The 21,800-nt window shown below is 41.6% G+C and overlaps 2 protein-coding genes across 4 annotated transcripts in view; both read right to left on the bottom strand.

Annotated features, from left to right (window-relative positions):
* Nucleotides 1-3,129: 3,129 nt before the first annotated feature.
* On the bottom strand, nucleotides 3,130-15,879 carry LOC106949589 (TBC1 domain family member 10A). Of its 2 annotated transcripts, XM_015035944.1 has the most exons (10): nucleotides 15,209-15,879; nucleotides 12,996-13,095; nucleotides 10,701-10,808; nucleotides 10,277-10,383; nucleotides 10,048-10,162; nucleotides 8,210-8,275; nucleotides 7,811-8,000; nucleotides 7,560-7,714; nucleotides 5,422-5,773; nucleotides 3,130-5,274 (listed from the first exon to the last, which is right to left on the bottom strand). In XM_015035944.1, the coding sequence occupies exons 1-10, from the start codon at nucleotides 15,388-15,390 to the stop codon at nucleotides 5,036-5,038; spliced, it is 1,614 nt and encodes a 537-aa protein (XP_014891430.1). In that variant the 5' UTR covers nucleotides 15,391-15,879; the 3' UTR covers nucleotides 3,130-5,035. The 2 variants fall into 2 exon arrangements, with proteins under 2 accessions (XP_014891430.1, XP_014891429.1); XM_015035943.1 differs by having other exon boundaries at nucleotides 3,130-5,773.
* Nucleotides 15,880-16,940: 1,061 nt separating this feature from the next.
* Nucleotides 16,941-21,800, bottom strand: part of sf3a1 (splicing factor 3a, subunit 1) — a 9,222-nt gene continuing 4,362 nt past the window's right edge. The window contains exons 3-16 of one of the 2 annotated variants that reach the window (XM_015035936.1): nucleotides 21,532-21,644; nucleotides 21,228-21,435; nucleotides 20,857-21,114; nucleotides 20,694-20,768; nucleotides 20,460-20,610; nucleotides 20,178-20,374; nucleotides 19,878-19,995; nucleotides 19,301-19,608; nucleotides 18,930-19,178; nucleotides 18,228-18,432; nucleotides 17,983-18,137; nucleotides 17,583-17,684; nucleotides 17,422-17,493; nucleotides 16,941-17,334 (exon numbers count right to left, since the gene is read on the bottom strand). In XM_015035936.1, coding sequence (XP_014891422.1) covers nucleotides 17,233-17,334; nucleotides 17,422-17,493; nucleotides 17,583-17,684; nucleotides 17,983-18,137; nucleotides 18,228-18,432; nucleotides 18,930-19,178; nucleotides 19,301-19,608; nucleotides 19,878-19,995; nucleotides 20,178-20,374; nucleotides 20,460-20,610; nucleotides 20,694-20,768; nucleotides 20,857-21,114; nucleotides 21,228-21,435; nucleotides 21,532-21,644 — 2,313 coding nt within the window. In that variant the 3' untranslated portion in view covers nucleotides 16,941-17,232. The remainder of the gene's footprint in view (nucleotides 17,335-17,421; nucleotides 17,494-17,582; nucleotides 17,685-17,982; nucleotides 18,138-18,227; nucleotides 18,433-18,929; nucleotides 19,179-19,300; nucleotides 19,609-19,877; nucleotides 19,996-20,177; nucleotides 20,375-20,459; nucleotides 20,611-20,693; nucleotides 20,769-20,856; nucleotides 21,115-21,227; nucleotides 21,436-21,531; nucleotides 21,645-21,800) is intronic. The other variant, XM_015035937.1, reaches the window with a different exon arrangement.

Genomic DNA, 21,800 nt, shown 5'->3' with positions numbered 1-21,800 from the left:
CGTGCCGATGATTTCCATGCATTCCTTAAAGGAGTGTGCCCTCTGGGAACGGCTGGAATGAGAACTGTGATGATATTTAAAACACTAAAATGCACCCGGGAGAATTTTCGGGTGTTATTCCACGGTATATTTACAAGCTAAGCAAGTAATATGTGAAGCCATTTGTGGAGCCTTAGCGGAGATTAAGTTCTAAAATGGAAACTGATGGGATGCCAAGTGCCCGTTTCCAAAAGCAGGCATGAACTTGTAAGTTAAAAGAAAAGAAAAGAAAAAAAGGTCTCGGTCTGCGTCGCTGCAAACATTACCAAGCACTCATTTAACAGTGGTCTCCGTTTACGTTGGTCTAACGTGGCTCGCAGGGGCCGCAGGATGGAAAAACATTTGCAGAGCTGTCGTGTTTCCAGAACTCTACGGCGAGTCCCGAGACCAGACGCACCTCAATTCATGTCTAGAAAACTCTCAGCGTTTGAAAATAAAAGTCAGAAACTCTCCTGTAGGTCTGTGAGCGTATAAGAAAAACCTCATTTGTAATCTTAAAAGCGGAAGATAAAAGGACAGAAGCGTGCTTTGGCTATTCACCCAAGCATAGAGAGCCCTCCTCTTAAAGTGGCTTGCACAAAAGACTGATGTTTTCCCTCAGTGCCATAAATAACTTTTTTATTCTCCTCTGCTGCAGAGAGTTCACCTGCACAGACGATCCCAGTGTCGCCCCCCTCCATATTAGTTACTGCGGCCTTCTAATCTGACCTGAGCCAACCTGTCATGCTCCATCAAACGTGGGAATCGGATACATCAGGAACACATGCGCTGCTGCTCACTGTTATTTCCCCGCCAACAACCCCCCCACCCCCCCCCCCCCCTCACCCCCAAACACACCACCGCCTCCCCTGTGCCTCAGCACAACGAGCCTGGGAGAGGAGAGAGCGAGAGAAAGTCACCCGCGTCAAATGAATCAAGCACTGTGACAAGGGGTCCGTTGGGCCCTGGGATCACATGAAGGATCACAAGTCCCTCTTTTTGTCCCCCCCCACCCCACCCACCCAAACCCATCCCCTCCCGCTCTGTCCACCGTCTTCATTAGCTGGGGATGAGAGCCGCTGAGTGGCCCTCCGAAAGGCGTATATTTCCGTTGATGAAGAGATAAATCAGATCATTTCTGGGGTGAGGAAGGGTGAGCACAGAGGAAGCCTTCTTGGTCACCCCCCTTTGAGATGTAAATGGCACGGTGGCAGTAAAAGAGGGCCAGGTGTCCGATGCAAAGAGGAAAAGCGTGACGGTGCATGCATTCCTCACAGGGACCTCGGGCATTAACTGTTGCTGTGCCTTATGTGGGGGGGGAAACACCAGCAGGCGCCATCATGTCCTCCTGACGGCTCAGGTGAAATCAGACGTCAGGTACGATCGCATCGATTACTCTGTGATGGACGGTAGCCACTTGGGCGTTTCAGACACGGAACAGTGTCTTCTTTGCAAAACGGCTCAAGCAGACTGGAATGGACAGCATCATCAGGCAGCAATTTTCACGCTTTATTGCAGATTCCCAACTGGCTTGTCTTTTGGGCTTTGACTGGGCCATTCCACTTTGAGCGTTAATCGTTCCATTGCAGCTTAGGTTGTTTGTTTACGTCGTCGTCCTGCTGGAAGGAGAACCTCTCTGCCCCAGTTTCAAGTTTTATTTCGGTTTTTCCCAGAGTTTAGCTTCACTCACCTTTACCTCAACTACAACTAGCTTTCTGTCCATCCTGCAGAAATAATCCCCACAGCATGACCCTTTGTTCCAGTTGTGCACCAACATGAAATCATTTGGAGATGTATCGTGGCAAAATGTGAAAAAGTTCACAAAGGGGAGTGAATGCTTTCACACACCTGAGTGTGATGCTGTGAAAATCGAACGTTTCAGACACTTTTTTAAAAAAATGGCTACTTTCTAAATTTCCTGCAAGTTGCTGCCTGTGTTAATCACTTTGCTCACCTCCTGCTGACCACCGGTCAACAGCTGCAGCTCACACCTTGCCGGACGATTAGGAATGAGTTAACAGGCTTATTGAGGTCATCAAGGCTGCAATTTGCACTGAACTCTTTGAAGCCCGAGGCAGAAACTCTAATATCTCTCACCCTGAAGCGGAGAAAAGGAGCATTTTGAGAGCTCAAAGGGTGAATTGAGAAAATAATAGCAACCTGTCATTAGTCTAAACCAGAAGTCGGAAACCGTTCACAAAGCAAAAAGGAAATGTTTTGCTCTCACTCGGAGTTAATAAGAATTGTCTGGAGCCGTAAAAGTCTTAGAAAAAGAAAGAAAGCCAATATTTATAGGAAGCAGAACCTGATTTCTACACTTCCTCCTTGAAGTTGCTGAGTTTCTGTTGAGCAGTTGGGTTTAATATTATTGAGCTTTCTTTTTGAATTATCTTTTTTTATTCACTTCCAAAAAAAAACAACCCAAAAACGGTTGATTTAGTTGGAATCAAAATCATAATGCAGAAACACATGCATTTTAGTCAAAGGAAGACCCTAATTTATAGACAACTGATAAACATGCAAACAAAAAAAAAATGTATTTTTTTTTTATTTAATGTCATTCTGTCATAGATTTTTCTATGCATAGATTACACCACATGACAGAAAACTATGAAAAGTCTACTTTAGTTAAAACACTACACAGATCTAATTAATCATTGACCAAAATTATTAAGAGATGCTTTTGAGGGCCCAGGTTGCAGACCCCTGGTCTAAATAAGGACCATAAACTACTGCTCTGAAGAGGAGGAGAAATATGAAGAGTTTAAAGAGACATTAATCAAATGTGCCATAAAATAAATGCTTAAATAATTAATTTAGTAGACAATGTGTTAAATATCATGGACCCCTAAATAAGATTCAGTACCATATATCCCTGCCTGAGATGACAGCCTTGGCATAATACAGACTGGCATTACAGAGACTAAATTAAGCTGATATTGGTAATAAAATGTTACAGGGTAATTTCTCCTGACATAAAATGCCATCATCATTTTCAAGATGTATCATCTCAACTATTTTATGTGTGGAAACAGGCAGTAATGATGTAGGTTTTCTTTTTAATTCAGAAACAAAAAGGTCAGGAGCTGGCCCCATACACAGCAAGTCAAAATGCATTTATAGACTTTATTCAAAATGAGAGCTGTAACATCAACCTCAGCTGTAGCATGTTTACAAATGTAATGGAAATATGCAGTTAACTTTATCCATACGTCTAGTTATAAAAAGGTGCAACTGTATTAAAAAAAAAAAAAAAAAAATTAATGTAACCCACAGTGGAGGACAGATCAAAGCAGTGACTCCTGTCTGCCATCTGCTGGTGAGCAGGGCACACTGCACTATTGGCAATCAAACTTGCAACAAATGTTTCAGGCGAGAATAACCAAAGACATTTTTCCCCGCAACTGTAAAACTCAAGCCTCCGTGTTAATCACACATCTCCTGTATCTCTAGTGTAAATAAAAGGAAAAGAAAAATCTTTTTGGAGTAAAAAAAAAAAGTAGCAAGTTTCCTGCAAACTCCATATTGTAACCTTTTTTCTAGTGTTAAATTGGCCTACTTTGACTTAAAGTCTGTTTCTTTAACCACTCAGTACAAATTCAGCATTATGCTTTTTTTTTTAAAGACAAAAATCTTTTTTTACAAGTCATATCTACACAAAAAAGCATTTAAACACAGAAGACAAATGTGAAAAAAAGAAATTGCATACAGATGTCACATATCCTAACCCTCACTGCGTTAGTTTTTTTTTTTTTAACAGATATATATATATATATACATATATATATATATTTGACGTTTTTATACACTCTCACATCCACAAGTGTGTGCTTACATTTAGTGATAAAAGTAACAAGAGCTGGACTGACATGGATTGTTGTGTTTTGAAAGAGGAAATACAAAAAAAAAAAAAAAAAAAGCCTCACAACCCCTGAAGGTCTTCGTATAAGTAATTACATAGAAAAAAGCTACAAATCTCCCATGTGGAAATCCCATAATCCCCATTGACCGTGAACGCAGCACGATATCACGGATAAGTCTCAGAACAGTCTTGTTTTTCTTTGGAAGATCTAGCTGTAGAAAACTAAAAAAAAAAAAAAAAAAAAAGTTCCCCAAAAAATTGACCTTCATTCTTACAAATTCTCAAGTGACGTAAAAAGCAAAGGTCAGCACCAACAGGTGATCTGCAGTCATTCACTGATCGTGTTTGGATGGGAGTTGCGTGTGCACACACACACACACACACACATGCCCACGTTACACAGATCTGCATATCTACAAGAGACAGCTTCCGAAGTGAATAGCGTTTAAGAAGGCAGGAATGTGTCAAAGAGGAATGTCCCGTTTTCTCCTGTCCAACAACGTAGAAACCTGCTGGTGGAAGACGATGAACTCGGGAGATATTCGCGGCACATCAGTTCGACTGAAAGCAAAAAATGTTTGTGAGAAGCAAATACAAAAAGAGAGCACATTTAGTGACTCAGTACTGTGGTCAGTTGTCCTAGCAATGTGGAAAAACAGGGTGAGGTTGTGTGAGGCTGCCCTCTGGTGGACTAAACCAGAAACGTCTTGTGTGCTGGTTGCACCGTGTCACCTGTTAAATTACTAGTGTTGAGCTTGAGCGGAAGTTGCATAACTTTGGCACCTTCTACGTTGATCCACAAAGACAAACACTTTGTAACTTGACAGCTTTAAACAGAAAATTAAGACTTGCAGTGAGCATTCAGCATCTCACGTGGAAGCTGCAGCTTGACGTGGTCAACTAACAGGATTTGAGTAGTTGTACACTTTGCACGTACGTTTTTAGAGTATGTGAATAATAATACAGGAAAACGTGTGTTTAACATGAATACAAAAAAAAGGAGAAAAGTCCAGCGCTAAGATTAACGAGGATGCTGGCCGGTTGGGAGACGTCGGCGAGGCTGGCTTTTTGATTGTAGGGTGCTGGTGCTTTTTACACACACAAACATATGAAAACACACACATACACACACACACGGCTGTGCAGCTTTTACAGCTACAGGTATGTATCCTGCTCTGAGCTGCTAAGGCTTTGTGTGGATTGCTGGAGAGCAGATTCTTTGGCAGCAGGAAGGCCTGTAGGAGGCGTGCTCTGTTGGTGATTGGAGTTCGTTTCAGTTTCTGGTGAGGTCTCCGGGGTTACGCTGGCGTATTGAGGCGGAGAGGGTGGATCCGAGGATGGGGGAGGCGGGGCCAAGGATGGAGAAGGCAGATCCAAGAATGGAGAAGGCGGATCAAAGGTTGGTGGAGGCGGATCAAAGGTTGGTGGAGGCGGATCAAAGGTTGGTGGAGGCGTAGCCAAGGATGGCGGAGGAGGATTCAAAGATGGCGAAGGAGGATTCAAAGATGGCGGAGGAGGATTCAAAGATGGCGGAGGAGGATTCAAAGATGGCGGAGGAGGATTCAAAGATTGAGAAGGCGGATCTGTGGGGAGAGGGTATGGGTTTGGGATCTCCTCGAGGGCGGTCGGTTTCTTCATGCTCTTTTTCTTCTTGCTCTTCCGCTCCTCTTTGCCCTTGTTCAGCTTCTGGGGAGGCTCGGGAACCTCCAGCACGATGGTGGGGTTCTGCTGCAGGTCCTGGCGCCTGGGCGGCTCGGCCAGCATGATGATGCGGGCTCCATGCATCCTCGGGGCGGGCTTGAAGTTCAGCTCGCCGCGGTTCTTCTTCCAGCGTTTGACCTGGGTGTGATGCTCTTTTTCTACGTCCCGCGCTGTCACGGGCACTTCGAGAATCTGAAAAGATCGGGGGGAAAAAAACAAAACAAAACAGATCAGACGTCATTAGGAAAGTGTGGGGCAAAAAAAGTCGGAGGAGCCCACATTGGAAAATAAATCCCATCCATGTTAGACTGTTCATGCTAGAATCGTGAACTTCTCCTTTGTCAGTAAATGTCAAAGGAGAGCAAGCTGCTGTGGATACTCGGTCACCCACAGTGGAGACGGCCCTATACATGAGAGCCGTTATTGTTAGAGTAGACAGAGGCCCTTACACAGCTTAGTACGTGAGCAGACACTGCCCATGTGGCGCTCTGCTCAATAGGTCTGGTTCTTGTCAAGTTAACTGACTCTCAGACTCTACTCTTCTCTAAATCCGTGACATCCTTTTGTTCTTTCAAACTTCATGCCCACATTGAGAAACCGCTGTTGGTAAGACTGGGCCGACGGAAGAAACCGAACGATCCATGCCTTGCAGACAAATGTTAGGCTGCAGACACTGCAGCATTTTGCTTTCACTTCCGAGCTGTGCAATACTTTATGTAGGACCTTTCATATGAAATCATAATAAAACGCATTACTTGTGAAGTTTTTATGCATACGAATATTTTTGCAACGCGTCGTAAGATAGATATGAAGCTGTTACCGTGACGATCAAAAGTCAAAATCAATGCAGAAAACGAGTGCTTTCCCATTTGACCAATATCAACAGATAATACTAATAATATTCAATAATTTCACTGAACTCCGATCCAGAACAGCACAGCATTATGGGGGATGTAGGGAGAGGGAAAGGCTTTAGCCGCGCAACCTCTCACAGCCAGCTAAGCAGCGTTGGTGGCATCAAGCCACTCACTCTCTCTTCGGTTACCTAGCAACAACCTGTTGAGTAACTTGCGTAGGAGCAGTTTCAGGTTTGGCCACCGTGTCTCATAACTGCTTAACAATAAAAACACCGGCATGGAGTGATGCTGTGGATAAAACATGCCACCAGAATGCCACTCTTTCAAATATTTAAAAAGAAAAAACTAATCAATAATTAGAAATATCAACAGATATGAAGCCCTTACACCGTGATGCGTTTCTCAGTCGTATCGTCCAGCCCTACCTCCATGTGTCGTATCTTGGCATCTCCAGCATATCACATCGAGAGGCTTTCAAGTACTGGAAAGCCTCATGACGGTTAAAACAAAAATAGAGGTTTTGTTTTAACCGTCATGATCGCTGAGCAGAGTTAACATCTGAGCTCCATTTCTTTAAATTAGCTGTGCTGCAATACGGCGCCCTAAAGCGTTTGTGTAAAAGCCGTTCCAACATGTCGGCTGATTGGGAATTTCCTTTCAGCTTTAAAGCAAAGCGGTTTGTTTGAAATTTCTACCCTACCTGAATTTCACAAGGTGCTACTAGCAAGGCTTAAACGTAATGCTTCAAAATAGGATTTTTTTGAGTCCATAATTAAGATTTTTATACGTCTAGATGAAATCTAATTCCCTAATTTAATTGTTCACGGCCTCAGAGAAGGATCTGAACTGGTTCAATATGGTCATGAAATATTGCTTGCAATATTATTCATAATAAACTATTTAAATGAAATATTGCTGGACACGCCGATTCCATTCGAAGACATTCCCTTCAAGTTTGACATCAGCAGCAAGTTACGACACAGCATTTAGTTCAGAGAAACCGCCACTTCAGAGAGCAATGTGAAAAATAAAATCATAAATCTCATCTGCCACCACTTGTTATAAAATCGCCTCTCGTGATTTTTACACGGAGGAGGAACGTCCGTGGCCTCTGCTCTTACCTCTCGGACCAGGAATCCCTCCTGCATGTAGCGAGGGTCGATGGCCCGGAGGAGCTCCATGGTTTCGTACAGACCCTGGCAGGTCTTCAGCTTCTCCCGAGTCCCTAGTGTGCACTTAAGCAGCACCAAACCCACCCGGAAAATGATTTTGACTCCTAAGAGAGAGAAAGAGAGAGAAAAAGGGGGGTGGGGGGAGAGATTCAGCTAGGATGCTTAGTTCCAGAGCTAAGGCGCACTGAGGCGCTTCTTACCGTCACAGAGGAACATGTCCCAGACACGCAGCACTGAAGCCCAGGGCAGGGTTCTGGAGAAGGCACACATAAACCACTCAGTCATGTACAGGATGGGGTCGATCTTATATTTCTCCAGGTGCCGGAAGGCTAGTGGGGAGACGCGGCGCAGCAGAGCAAACAGGATCTCTCCGTCTAACTGGATCGCTTCCTAAGAGACGTAAAAATAAGAAATGTATGAAACAACAACAAAAAAAAAAAAACTTCACAGTTTCATCCGAGAGCTTCAGCCACAACAATCCCGCCGTACGGTGTCAGTATTGTTAGAACTTGTCCATGTGTGCTGAGATTACTTCCTTTGTTTACCCAACCTGATTCAGGTGATGTCATACTGTGTATGCATTCTTATATCGGTCTCACCAAGCCTGGGCTGTAGTAACCAGGAAGATACTTCTCGCAGATTTGGACCAATCCCCAGAAAGCATCCTGCCGAAACAAACAGAGCATCCCCGTAGAAACCATTACGAACATCATCATGACTGTTATATCACACGAAGTATGCAAATAAAATGGCAGCACAACTTGCTTGCTGAGAAAGTAATTAATTGTCCAATAATCCTAAATGAGTCACAAGAGCAGCATCTTTATATCTCAAAGGGGAATTATGGAGTTTCAGATTTCTTCTGTTTATAAAACACATTTTATTTACAAAGAAAACCTGAGTAAATACAAAATGCTGTTTTCAAATTATTTCACTTAATACAGTGACAAAAAAATAGCCTTGTAGCCCTTGTAAATAAAAAATAAAAAATTAAAATTAATTGCTCCCTAAACCTAACTGGTTGAGTCGCCCTTCAGCAACAATAACTGCAATCAAGCATTTGAGACAACTGGCAATCAGTTTCCTTAATTGCTGTGGAGGAACTCTGGCTCACTATTCTGTGGAGGATCTGATTAATTCAGCCCCACTGGAGGAGAACATTTGAGGTTCAGGTCACAGACTGATTCCTGGACATTCAGGATTTCTGATCGAGAGCATTCAAGTCACCCAGGTGCAGAACAAGCAAAGCAATCCCACGCCACCATACTGCCAGCACCATGTCGCACGCATCTTCCAAAACGTTTCACCTTGGAAACGGTCTTGAGGATAATCTAGATGTTTTCTGGCCACTGTTCCAGGTTTTCTCAATGTGAAAACCTGGTCCTTTGGTGAACACTTTGGTTCTCTGCAGCCCCAAAGCCTTAGTCGTGGCTTTGCAACTCTTTATAGAATGATTTCGTTTTCTGAACTGTTAAATTTCTTTAGATCAAGGCATGACGTGTTGCTTATAGAGATCTTTTAGCGAACTTCATATAAAACCAGACATGTATTGATGTTTATACTGAAGAGATTTCTTGATTGCAAGGGGACTTACAGGAAACAGGCCAGGGTGTAGCTGGGAAAACTAAACTAAACACGCACAAAACTGAAGTTAATTAAAATGAGTTGATGATTAAACAAGGGAGGTGATTCTTTTTTTTTTATAGAATCAAGTTGGTTTGAATAGCTTTTAAAAATGCAATCCTCAATCCAGTACTGAATTTTGCAGATAATCAAGTGATTTCTGTCTGGAATTAACAAGTATTTAATAATAAGAAACATTTAAATTTGACAAAAAAAAAGAAAAAGAAAAAGAAAAAAAGAAGCAGAAATCTGAAAATAGCCAGAAAGCACTGTAACCTAAATACAGGTAACATGCCTAGAATGAGTGTGCAAAAACAAATCCTCAATAAAAACGATCATGTGGAGACCAGTTCCTCATCCTTAAATCACTTTGAGAACACTTGGTATTTACAATCATTCAATGTCGTCTTTATTTACGATACCATAACTCTGAATGAGGAACTGAAACATAAGCGTGTGTGTGAATATGTCAGATAAAGTGGTTGACGAAGATCTGGAAACCAACTACGAATCATCAGAAACAGGAAACAACAAGCTGTCGAACCACTGATCAAGATGATTAGCGTCTTTGCTTCACTAATGTACAACAGAAGGCTTAAAACAGATGTAGTATTTGTCACTAGAGTTGCTCACTTTTCTGGCATCACATGACTTGTACAGTTTATCATCATGCTGCTGACCTCAGAAACAGAAAAAAAAAAAACCCATCACAGCTCACCGCTTCAACGCAAATCCTGCAATCCAACTATTTTTAACTGCAAAATATCTTCATCAGAACAACATCTGATTTATGCACATGCAAAAAAGGTGATACCTCAGCAGGCATGTGCATCAGCAAAACAGCAGCAATAGGGGCCTGGGCCTGGCAGTATCCCTCCTCCGGTCTGTACAGAGTGTATGCCTTGAGAACACGAAACAGATCCTGCTGCCTGTGCAGGGCCGAAACACAAACAGACGCAGGATTTAATCACATTCTCTGTCAAACAAGACACAATCGCTAATTAAAAGTGTGAGGTCAGACCCCGACACATCCGATTACTCACCCGTGTCCTCCTCGCGACACAAACATCTCGTGAAAAGGAAACTGTCGATGGAGATCTTTCTCAATCACGTCGAGCCATTTTGGGTCTCCTGGCTGACTGTCCAGCTCCTGACAGAACAGAAATCGGAAATCAGACGGTTTCTGTCCAGTTACCGCATGAAGATATAAGGAATATACTTCAGAGATGAATGTTTTTTTTTTTAAGCTTTACTAATGTCAGAATTATTAAGAGGGAATCAAAAGATTTCTTAGGCTGCATTCAAACTGTAAACCAATTAGATATTGTAGACACAAATATCTAACTGTAGATCTAAGCTGTTCAGTTTCAGTAAAAATTTCCAGAGAAATATATATATATATAAAAGAAATGAGGCCAAAATACAACAGAACAGAAGAGGAGGAAGTGAAAGAAGAAGTTGACAGACCTGAAACTTTCCTTGGTTCTGTTCCCTCTTCACCTTCCCTCCTGAAAGGTAGAGCCAGGCGCGGCCTCTCAGGGCGGGAGGAATCCCCTTCTGACAGCGGAGTCTCACCTGAACCAGAAGTTGGATTTTACTGAATAAAAACATCGACCAAAGAGCAAGTGGGTCAACGCTGAACAAAAGTCAATGAAACACTTATGAACTGCATCTTTAAAACCTAAAGGAAGAACCTTAATTCTTAGTTATGGTTTCTTTTCTTTTCTTTCCTTTTCTTTTCTTTATTTTTTTGACTTAAAGAAATTTTCTGGTTTTGATCACAGCCTGCAACTTTAAAAATAGAGGATATTACTAAGCAGTTACAGTCAGAGCAAGCTTTAAAGAGACTGATGTGAAATGTTTAAAATGTATGCGCTTCTGCGTTCAAACTCTAAACTGCTACATATTTACATTTCTGTATTTTCCCCATCGGCTTTCGGAACAATCTGATTGGGTTTTATTGTCTGTAATTTATGTTCCACAAACCAGAAAACATGAAACCGAAACTGATAAAAAAAGCCTACATACAGATTCTTCATTAGATTGGACTTCATTACTGAGTAAGTTTATGTGGCAACGTGATAAACCAAAGAAAATATGACATTTAAATAGCAATTAATGTCACAAAACAGACTGTTTTTTAAAATAATATGTTTTTTTTTTTTTTTTTTTGCTCAGGCTGCTTCTGTCACATTAATTACACAGAGTTTGACATCTCTCACGCTTTTATTTCTGTAAATGGCGATGCTAATAGCTTACAGCTAAAGGAAACGTCTAATTCAGTTTCTCAGAAAACGTGATGCTGACATAAAAAAAGGTGTGAATGTGGCTGGAGTTGGTGTTTCCAGTGCCAGGACACATAAATGTAACAAGCAGAGGGAATGCACTCAATTTGTGCATAAGACACAACATTAGAAGGGTCTCGTATGGGTCCAACAGACAAAGGACAGGACCGGTTCAAAGTCCCTTTTTCAGATGAAAGAACATTTCAGATTTTATTTAGAAACTATGGCCAAAGAGTGGAAAGGCACAGAATCCATGGTTCAATGTGACGTTTTCAGTCAGGAATGATTAAGGGAGCCATGAAGTGACGCTGCTGGTCCGCTGGGCTTCAGCAGGTCCGTAGTGAGAGGAGACGTCTACCAGGAACATGTTGGGCATATTTTTCAGGACAGTAAAACTTCCCTCTTATTGGTTTTATGTAATATTTTAATTAACAACGAACTTTGTGTTTTTATAAGCATCAATCATCAAAATTAACAGAAATCAATGACTGACCCATAGCACCGTCTGGTCAAGCTATACACGAGGCTCACTTTATTTTTACTGCAGTAGTTCATCTAAGATACATCTGTGCAGTTCTCCAGAACTGGAAAATTATATTTTGAGACTTTGCAAGACTGCATATGAGCCCTCAGTTTGAAGTTTTAATAACATTCAGATTTATTTAAATTTAAAAGAAAATTTGGATAAAGAACTGAGATCAGCAAGTGGACAAAAAGAACATGGTGGGCCAAAACTGTTAAAGGCATACAAAACACACAGAGCACAGCTTCTTGATTGGCTGGGACCTTGAGGGAGGATTATGTTGACCTTTGTTGGACCAAACTGTGCCGTCAGCGTCCTCAGGAATGCAACAAAAGCTTAAGCACTATGCGTCTTATGTAATTTCTCTAATTACAGGAGCTGTGATCTTTCATGGATAACAACATCAAACCGTACACGAGGCAACAAACTGAGCACATTTCACATTGTGGTCTTATCTGCATTACCATCAGTCCCTGAGATGATTCCTGTATGCTTCTGAAGAAAAGTTTATTTTTAATAGTAACAAGTCATTTCAATAAAACAAACCCCAAAGCCGTGCACGCTTGTGGTACACTGGCAGTTTACATTTACGGCACCTTTATTACACGGTTCTCTCATAGAAAGTAAGTACGGCCCCACCCTGCAGCTGAAACAGGCATTTTGTCACATGCTGCAGTGTGATTTAAAACCCCCCAAAAACAACACAGGGCTGTGTCCTGGCTTGCTGCTGACTCATGGAAACGAGGTGACGTTCCAGCCCGTCGCTAAGTCGCAGAGACCGGTTCACACAGAACTTGCTAGACAAGTGGATCCGCAAACAATAAGTCCATAAAGTCTCGGCTTGCGCAATTAAAAATCCTCGGAGCAACAAAGATGGAAGCTCGGGCTCCGACAACAACACGATTCGAGACACACAAATGACCGACTTGGCAAGTTTTAATAGCAGGTGCTGACCTTATTGAACCTCTTGATCATCCACTTGTCCCAGTGGCTGAGCATGTCCAGCCACTTGACCTCGCGCTGCCTCAGCACCTCGGGGGGGACGTCCTGAGCGCTGGGGTGTGAAAAGGATGCAAAATACGAATGAATACACAAAACACACAGAAAGAAAAATCATGTTTAATTTGGACAAGTATGAGCAATGTCTGCCAAGACACAGGCTGGAGAAGCATAAACCAAGGTTTTAAAAAGTTCATGCTACTGGGGCTGATAAGCCTTTTAATGACTGCCATTCAGCTGGCTGAAAAAGCTACTACTGTATTTTTTCCTTGCTAAGAAAGACAAATTAGCCTCCTTGGACATATTTTTGGCTGCAATAAAACAAGAAACAGTTGATGACATGGAAACTAAAGGCGCGCCACCCACACTTTTTTATGTAACATAATTAAAATTACATTTGGAAATCTGCACGCAGCAATGTTGTTATGCAGACTGGCAAATCTCTAATACTCTACACTCTAGCCACTTGAAAACTACCAAATTTAATTTGTGCAAATCCCATTTTCTTTTTTTTTTGTTTTTGTTTAAGTTCATACATCAAACAATAAATAAGGACAATATTAAAGTAAGTTTAATTTTCTTACATTTAAATATAAAATATAGCACGCTATACATTTTAATTTAAACAATTTGTGGAAACACCAAACGCATCATAAAACTGCATGTTATTTTACTCACGATTATGAAGACGCTGACAATCTTCATACCAAATCTATAGTGAATACATCTGCCACATGAAACATTATTTTTAACTAAATAAATCATTTAAAAATATAAGCAAATGATCTTTAAGTGGTCATCCTTTTTGCTACATATTTTAAAAAGAGAAAAATGTGTTGCAAGATCTTTGATAGGGATTGCATGAATCAAACAAAAAAAAATGAAGGTAACACAAAATTATTAACATTTTTGTATCTTGATTTTATTTTCTATTAAACTCTAAATAGGCCAAATAAGTGTACGCGGTTGGTTGATGTGTTTAAAGACTTGAAATGGTGGGAGTTATGAGCTGTAATGTGTATTAATTAACAGGAAGAATAAAAAGTGGTATTTGATCAAATGAAAACCAATCAAGTGAAGCATCTCCGTTGTTTTGGATCAGATTATTATTGATTTTACACGTTCACAACTAAACACAAACGTACTCGGATGAATCCGACTTAAACAGCTTCAGAACTGACCTGAAGTGATTTTATGCAAAAGAATAAAATGAGAAAGTTCTCCAACAGAAATGAAGACGTTAAGTTGGTCAAAGCTAACATTACCCATGATGTCTAATGCTTTACTGAGGTGTGTAATTATCTCATCAGCCCAAGCCTGTAATAGCAGGGTTAAAACTCAGTCATAGAGTAAACTTTAAGAAAGCACACATACGCACAGACACAGGAGAGATCTCAGTCAGCTAAATGTGTAGGCTGGATGTGGTGCACAAGTACAAGAAGTTATGCTCCCTTTTAGGCTTTCAAAGCCCTTAAACAATCAAGTTCCTTTTATTGCCAAGCACTGTCAGCAAACCCATAAGTATGAGACCAACAGAGCCAAAAGAGGCCCTTTAGTATAAGGGCACCAGAAGATGGGGCTCTACGCCTGCCAACACTACTGCAGAAAGAGAACCTGGGGAGTGACTGGCACAGCTTTCACTCACTCCTTTCACCGTTTTAGCGTTGCCATGAAAGGCGAAGAAATCCCTCTGTAGAAAACACAATGCAATCCAAATAAATCCTATAGCATCGACTGTGGATTGGATTAAAACCAGATATCCAGATTGAAATACTGTGGAATAATTAAAAAAAAGTACACCCTGTGATTGACTAGATCTCTGCTGATTGTTATTGGTGGATCTTAATATTAGAGAACCAAAATCCGATTATTATTTATCAAAAGTAAGAGAAGCATGATGGAGTTGAAATTAAAAAAAAAAAGAAAGAAAGAAAGAAAGAGGCTGTGCCACGCAGCTGGTTCGGAGCTTTCCACTTCATGCAAGTCAAATGAACATCACCACCCTGACTTGTGACATTTCATCATAACTACATTAAAAGTATCACAATGCCCATTTTGTGCAATCTGAAAAGGATTTCACCACTCCCATGTTTCAGTTTCCTTTAGAATATGCTTGCAAAACAACATTGTGTGGGACTGAATCACCATTCGAACAGAAACAAACTTACGACTCCTCCGAGTACTGCTGCGCCCCTCCGATAAAGCCGTATCTGTCGGCTTGCCTCTCGCTGGTGAAGCCGTTGATCTCCGAGTCGGATCCCAAGGAGCTCTCATCCTCCATGTGGCTGCTGTTCAGCGTCCTGATGCTCCCCATGTCCACTGACGGGCGGCCGTTCTCGGTTTTGGCCATGGTGGCAGGAGAGTTAGCTGGCTAGCCAGGGTTAGCTAACGTCAGCAGCGAGCTTGTTGACAGCCCAAACTCAGTCAAACTACATCGACGCCATGATTCCTAAATCTCAATAAAACTTTCCCAACAACCGCTCCGGTTGCAAAATGTTCCAAAGCCTCTTTTATCGGACCGCATTCAATAATTTACCCGTTAGCTTTCGCGGTTAACTTGTATTAAATTCCTCATTAGCAAGCTATTTGTTAGTTAGCATTAACCGCTCGTACCAACACGACCCTAAACTATTTCTGACCGCCCCTACCTTCGACTCATCAGAGTTACATCATATAAAACTATGTTCCAGATCCTAACAACCCATGGCGTCTATGTAATTAAACTTATTTTGAGCTCAGCTAACACTAGAATAATGTGCTGTGCTGTCATTCCGAGTGTACAGCTGGACAGACTGCCTCGACCAGGGAGCAGCCAAATCCACACTCCTGACTGGATTTTTCCTAAGGTAATGTTATGGTTACCCCTAGTGGCTGAATAAAGAATAGAATAATTCACTTTTTAGCGCCCATTTACACCGATTCTAAATGTTATAAATAGCATCACTGTGTTTTCCAAGTAGTACTTTACTGTCAAGACATTGTAAAGCAGCACTACATCACCACTTATACTTTACGGCCTGTTGTGCTTTTTCGTAAAAAGCAACGAAAGGGGAAAAAAAAGAGACACTCTGACGTAAACTTGGTCCTCTTTTTAACTTGAGAAAAATGAAAGTCTGACATCCATGAGGGAAACCTAGATTTTCCCTCATGGACCTTAAAATACAAAATGGCTGTCATATGTCTGAAATACAGGGATATCCATAATATCTGTAACTTTCGTAATTTATTATTAAACCTTAATGAATGAACAGACGTCCAACATCTTTTTTGTGAGTACAAAAGTGCTTGAACTATTTCAGATTTGGCCAAATTACAGAAACAGCATTTTATTTGGATTTTATGTGATAAACCAACACAAAAGTCTGGACTGTGCAACCCTGTTCACAGCGTTCCCCCTGTGACACATGGTGTTGGCAGCATGTTGCTGTGGGGATTTTCTTTCAGCATGAAGAGGAAAGTGGTTGAAAGATGTTAAGGAGATTGATATGACTACATACAATCATGGAAGAACACTTTTTGGAGCGTGCATAAAGATTGGCATAGGTAAGCATCAGTAATTTGGTTCATTGTTATCTGTTTCAGTTTCATCTGGGCAATTCTTGACGTCTCTCCTTGAAGAAGTATCTTTTTAAATCCAAAGACAGATGTGCTTCAAAACTTTTCTGAATTTCCCCAATGATGGGCAATTAAAGTCGTTTTTGTTGTATTCTATTCTTGACTGGGCTCCCATGCCACCAGCTCACTGAATCATTCAGGCAATGTGCTTTGTGTTTACCTTGTTGATGCAACAATTTTAAAAATAGAATTTCACAAAAGGCTAAGTACCACCAGTGGTACAGTTTGTCAAAATACATTATGAGTTAAGGCTGAACAATAAATTACACGTCAAACAGCAACAAATGACTTTTTAAGTCCTTTATTTAAAATGGGCAAGCAAGCCAGGAATCTATATTTTTGAGCAATTTACTTGTAAGGGCAATATCAGTGTACATATGTCATGGATAAATCAAGAGATGAAACTAAAAATCACCACTAATTAGAAACAACATGCCATCAAAGGACAAAATAACATTTAGAATATTTCTTTTGACAAAAAAAAAAAAAGCAAGCATTTTTCCAAAATGTTCTCCTGAACTAAACCGACGTACTAGGGACAAGTAGCGTAATGTTAACTTTTTCTGTGACGAAGGTCTCACTTCTTTCTTCCACCTCTCTCCTTCAGAGCCAAATGAATGATGGAACCATTGGTCATGTTGTAATAAGCCAGAGAGTTCGAGTCCTTGATGAAGATGCCCTGTAAAACAAACGTTTGTTACGAATCTGTAAATCTGATTCATTTGGATTAAATAAAACGTTCCACTGAAGTAAGAGAGAAGCTTACCTCATACTGCAACTTCTGTTTTCCAGCAGGCATGCCTGTTGCCTCATGGATTTTGACTTTAATAACAGACACCTGTAAACACATTTCATTTATTTATCCAAAAGTCTGAAACGGGCACATCTTCAAGCCCACATTTAAAAAAAAGATATATATTAACATACCTGGTCGGTAAGTGGGACAGTGAAATTCAACACTTGGCCATTTAGCTTCCATTCGGTCTTGTCCTGCATGTTGGGGACTTGTACTTTGACTGCCACAGGACCCTAAATGCAGCAAGAAATGTGGCAAAACAAAGAACATTTCAATTTGTTTGTACACGCTCCATGTTACAAAAGTTACACATCCACTGTGACTAAGTAAATATCCATCCGTTATGGCCAAAATTCTCTAAAAAGCAGCCAGATATAGGATAAACAAATTTTTCTTTTTTTTTTTTTTTTTCAAATCAAGGTGATTATGTTGTTCTTCTGCACGGTGCAGGTTATCTTAAAACCTTCATTAGAATAAATAATCTTAGCTGCACATAATTCAGTGTAGCTCTATACACCGTCACTAACGGACCTTGTTTCGACGAAGGAACTCTTCCTCTGGGATGAGGTTGTCCTCCGTCTTCATCTTCTTGCTCATTGGTTCGTCCTCATGAGGAGGGGGCGGGTGGACGGGCGGCGCTGGGGCAGCGCTGGGTGGTTGTGGCATGGGAGGAGCGGGGACAAACGCTGGAGGAAGAGACGGTTTGATTTAGCTATAAAAAAAGGAAGTGAATGATGAACATTTTTCAAGACGATTCTGGGAAACCTTGAGCTTACCAGTTGGAACAACCATAGGAGGTGGTCTGGGGGCCATGAGGTGGGGCGCTGGTGGCATGGGAACCACGTTGACACGAGGAGCGGGAATCATGGGCGGCATCTGTGTAATGACTTGACCTGGCGCCAGACGCACCACAGGGGCCACCGGAGGCCGTGGAATCACAGGTACGGCAGACAACAGAGTGGTACGGACTGGAGGAGCCACCTGTTGAAGGGCAAATTAGAGAGTTTGTATCACTTAAACTTTTCCTACATTACCACAAATATCAATGTCAGTAGAACAAAGGAGATTTTCTTCCAGGACGGTCTCTTTATTTTGCTTTATCAATGTTTTCATCCTCTAAATGAAGCTTCCCAGTCCCTGCTGGTAGAGAGTTAAGATTCTGAAAAGAATAACTCTTAACGATGTTTTTTTTTTTTTTAAAGTGAGATTTAAATATTTTGCACTGCTTCTAAAAAAAAAGTGACTCCAGTAAACTAAAGACCATACAAATTAGTTTTTGGTATAGAACTGTTTATATAACAAAACCATTTTTTTTTATTGTGAATTTTTGATTATCACTTTTGGAGAGAAACTACTGTTAACAGTTCATATGATCAGCGCGCTATAAGAACTTCAAAATTTTAACAACCTAACTCCATTTTTAAATTCTCTGTGATCCTTCTCTGGTCTTCATTAAGCCATTTTGAACAACAACTTACAGAGACAGGTGGGCGTGGCACAGCTGTGACAGGAGGACTGGGTTTAGGTAGACTTGGAGCCGATGAGGGGATGGAAGGAGGCTGATGAATTTCACTCGGCTTGCTGGGACCGATTTTTTCCTTCGTTTCATCCTCTCCCACCAGCCCTTTGGCCTTGTGAATGGCTTCGATCTGCTCCTGCAGAGTGATGTTGGCCTGCGCCGCCTGCTGCGTACGAGCCATGCTCCCCGAGTGGCCGTCCCAGGTGACCTGCAGGACAACAAAAATGCAGAAAAATATAAAAACAAACCACAAACTGTTCATATTTAAGAAAAAAAAAAACCTGCCATGATTTCATGTTTTGAGATTTTTGAATTAACAGCTATTCCTACCTTTTCTTCTGGTTTCTGAATTTCCTCCTCGCCGATCTTCTTTCCGATGGCCGTCTCTTCCACACCAAAGATATCAGTACGCCTCTCGGCGAGCTGCTTCAAGCTGCTCTCGATATCCAAACCGGGAGCGTAGACTTCGTCCTCCGTCTGCCTGTCTCTAATGCTTCGGTCTCTCTGCTCAAGCCAGCGTGGATCCAGCAGGCCGATGCGCATGTGCTCCTGCATCTTACTGGCGGGGACCTTCTCACCGGTGATTGGTGAAATAAGGTATTCGCCTGGAGCTGCAACTGAGGGCTGCGGCTTGGAAGCTGCAAGGGCAAAATAACACGAGTTTGATCAGCTTCCAGTCCTCCTACAGACTTTATTCATACAATCTACTACCAAAATGATTGTAATGAGTTTTTATCATCACTTTTCCCTTTGTTCACTCGAGAAAAGAAAAACTGTCATTATGCCTCTCACTCTTGAAATCACCACAAAAATCAACTGCATCACAGAGTTTAAATAAAAGTTTTTACATTAGGGCTGAAACAATTATTTGGATTAAAGTAAACTAAGATATAAATGAGTGAATTACCTTTTGGGTCGTAGTCCTTGCGAATAATGACCTGTTCTGGAGCTGGAGGCAGCGGGGGTGGCATCGGGTTGTCTGGTGGCAACGGAGCCTTCACACCTTCATCTTCGTCATCAGATCCCTGAAGAAACGCATGGAAAATTCTGTTAAAGCAGATCTTTTAAAAGTACTATTTTCAAGTCATGCACTGGCAACATGCTTTGTAGATTTCTACAAAAATGTACACAGCAAACTTTATTCCATCTAAAATTGGTACAAATGGGCTTCTTCAGGTTCTGCCTGACTCCTCTGCTAAGTTCTCACCTCATCCATGTCCTGGACTTGTGTGTCTTGATCAGGCTGTGAAGGCTGGCCGTCGGCCCGCTTCTCTCGTTCATCCTCTTCATCCTCACTCTCCACCTCCATCTCCACCTCCTCGCTTTCTCCGTATTTCTCGTAGCGCTCCTGGATCAGGATGCGAGCGCCGAGCTCCTCTGGTGTCGTGGGTGGAGGGAAGTGACCTTGAGGGAAGAAAAACAAAAGCAAATAAAGTCAAAACGACTAATTTTCCAGCTTACATGCAAAAACTAATTGCTGATATACTACCTTGTTCATTGGGCTGGAAATCCACCGTCTCCACCACCACAAAATCATGCCAGTCTATTTGGGCGTAAGCGACCCGTTCCTTCTCCCTCTCCTCTTCCTCCTTCTTTCTCTCACGCTCCTGGTATTTTGCCCATTCGACTCGGTACCTCACCTGATTTTTGGATCCGAACGCAATCAATTAACAGGGGAAATCCGCAATGATTTTCTTTCAGTTTTCCACTTATAAGAAATTACCTGGTCCATAACTTCCTTTGGGTTCTCAGCTTCTTTTTTAAGTTTGATCAGCAGGCCTTTGGGAGGGATTAGGATCTAAAAGATTGAGAGATTAAAGTGTAATTAACATCTAAACAGTAGCACAGACCACTGGATCAGGTTCAGGCTGAATCTTGTAGTTCACCTTCGTGTACTGCTCCACCAGTTTGGTGAAATAGTTGAAGAGGCTGTGCTGTGGGCGCAGAAAGTCAAACTGGTAGTTCCTCTGCTCCTTCTGCATCAGCTGGGTGAGAAACTGTCGGCCATTGCGAGCCACAAACTGGGCAGTGAGCTTCACAACATCCAGATCAAATGCAGAGATCGATGGAGGGTCCGCAATGAACTCAAAGTCGGGGGGTGGCTCTTTGGGGACCACGGTCTCCTGAATCACCTGCGACTGCACCTAAAAAAATGAACGCAGTGTCGAAATCCATAAAAAAAACAACAAAAAAAAAAAACAACTTGCTCAAGTAGAAGCCCCAAAAGCGGGAATACGGAGTAGGGGGAGTGGGATACCTTTTGAGGAAGCTGCTGAGACTGCTGCATGGCTTGCTGCTGCATGACCTTCGGCACTGCTGCAGATGGTTCTTGTGCCTTGCCCTCCTTAAATTCATTGACCTTGTGGCGGTAGTAAGCATGATAGGGATCGTTGGGGTTGAGGAAATTAAATTTGGGGTTGTTGATCTCATTCTGACGGATTCTTGCTTCAAACTCTGGTCCATTCCTGTGAAATCGCAAGAAAAAAAGTTGGATTGTAAAAGGAAACCTATTTCAGATTGTAGGTGTACCGTGTACTAATGCCACATTCAGAATATCTAACCTGGCAACAAAACTGGCCGTCTTGTCGACAATGTTTCGGACTTCTGGAGGAGGGTATATGATGCCAACAATGGGTTTAGTGGCTGGAGTCTCTTCTGCAGGTCCATCGTTCTGCTGATAAGATACGCAAATATTTAACAGTTCAAAGTTTACAACTCTAGAGCACAGGCATGCTTTATATATATATATATATATATATATATATATATATATATATATATATATATATATATATATATATATATATAAAAAAAAACAAAACAAATATAT

This window comes from Poecilia latipinna, unplaced genomic scaffold (genome assembly GCF_001443285.1).
Source record: "Poecilia latipinna isolate Pla-1442-1.1 unplaced genomic scaffold, P_latipinna-1.0 Scaffold351, whole genome shotgun sequence".
Lineage (NCBI taxonomy): Eukaryota > Metazoa > Chordata > Actinopteri > Cyprinodontiformes > Poeciliidae > Poecilia > Poecilia latipinna.
Note: the sequence above shows the minus strand (reverse complement) of the source record. Positions and strands in the feature narration are given on the sequence as shown.

Coding starts and splice junctions, on each gene's coding strand:
- LOC106949589 (XM_015035943.1), bottom strand. CDS start 15,390: ATGGCCAAAACCGAGAACGGCCGCCCGTCAGTGGACATGGGGAGCATC. Junction 8,276..10,047: donor TGATGCACATGCCTGCTGAG/GTATCACCTTTT, acceptor TTGTTTCGGCAG/GATGCTTTCTGGGGATTGGT. Junction 7,715..7,810: donor GGACATGTTCCTCTGTGACG/GTAAGAAGCGCC, acceptor TCTCTCTCTTAG/GAGTCAAAATCATTTTCCGG.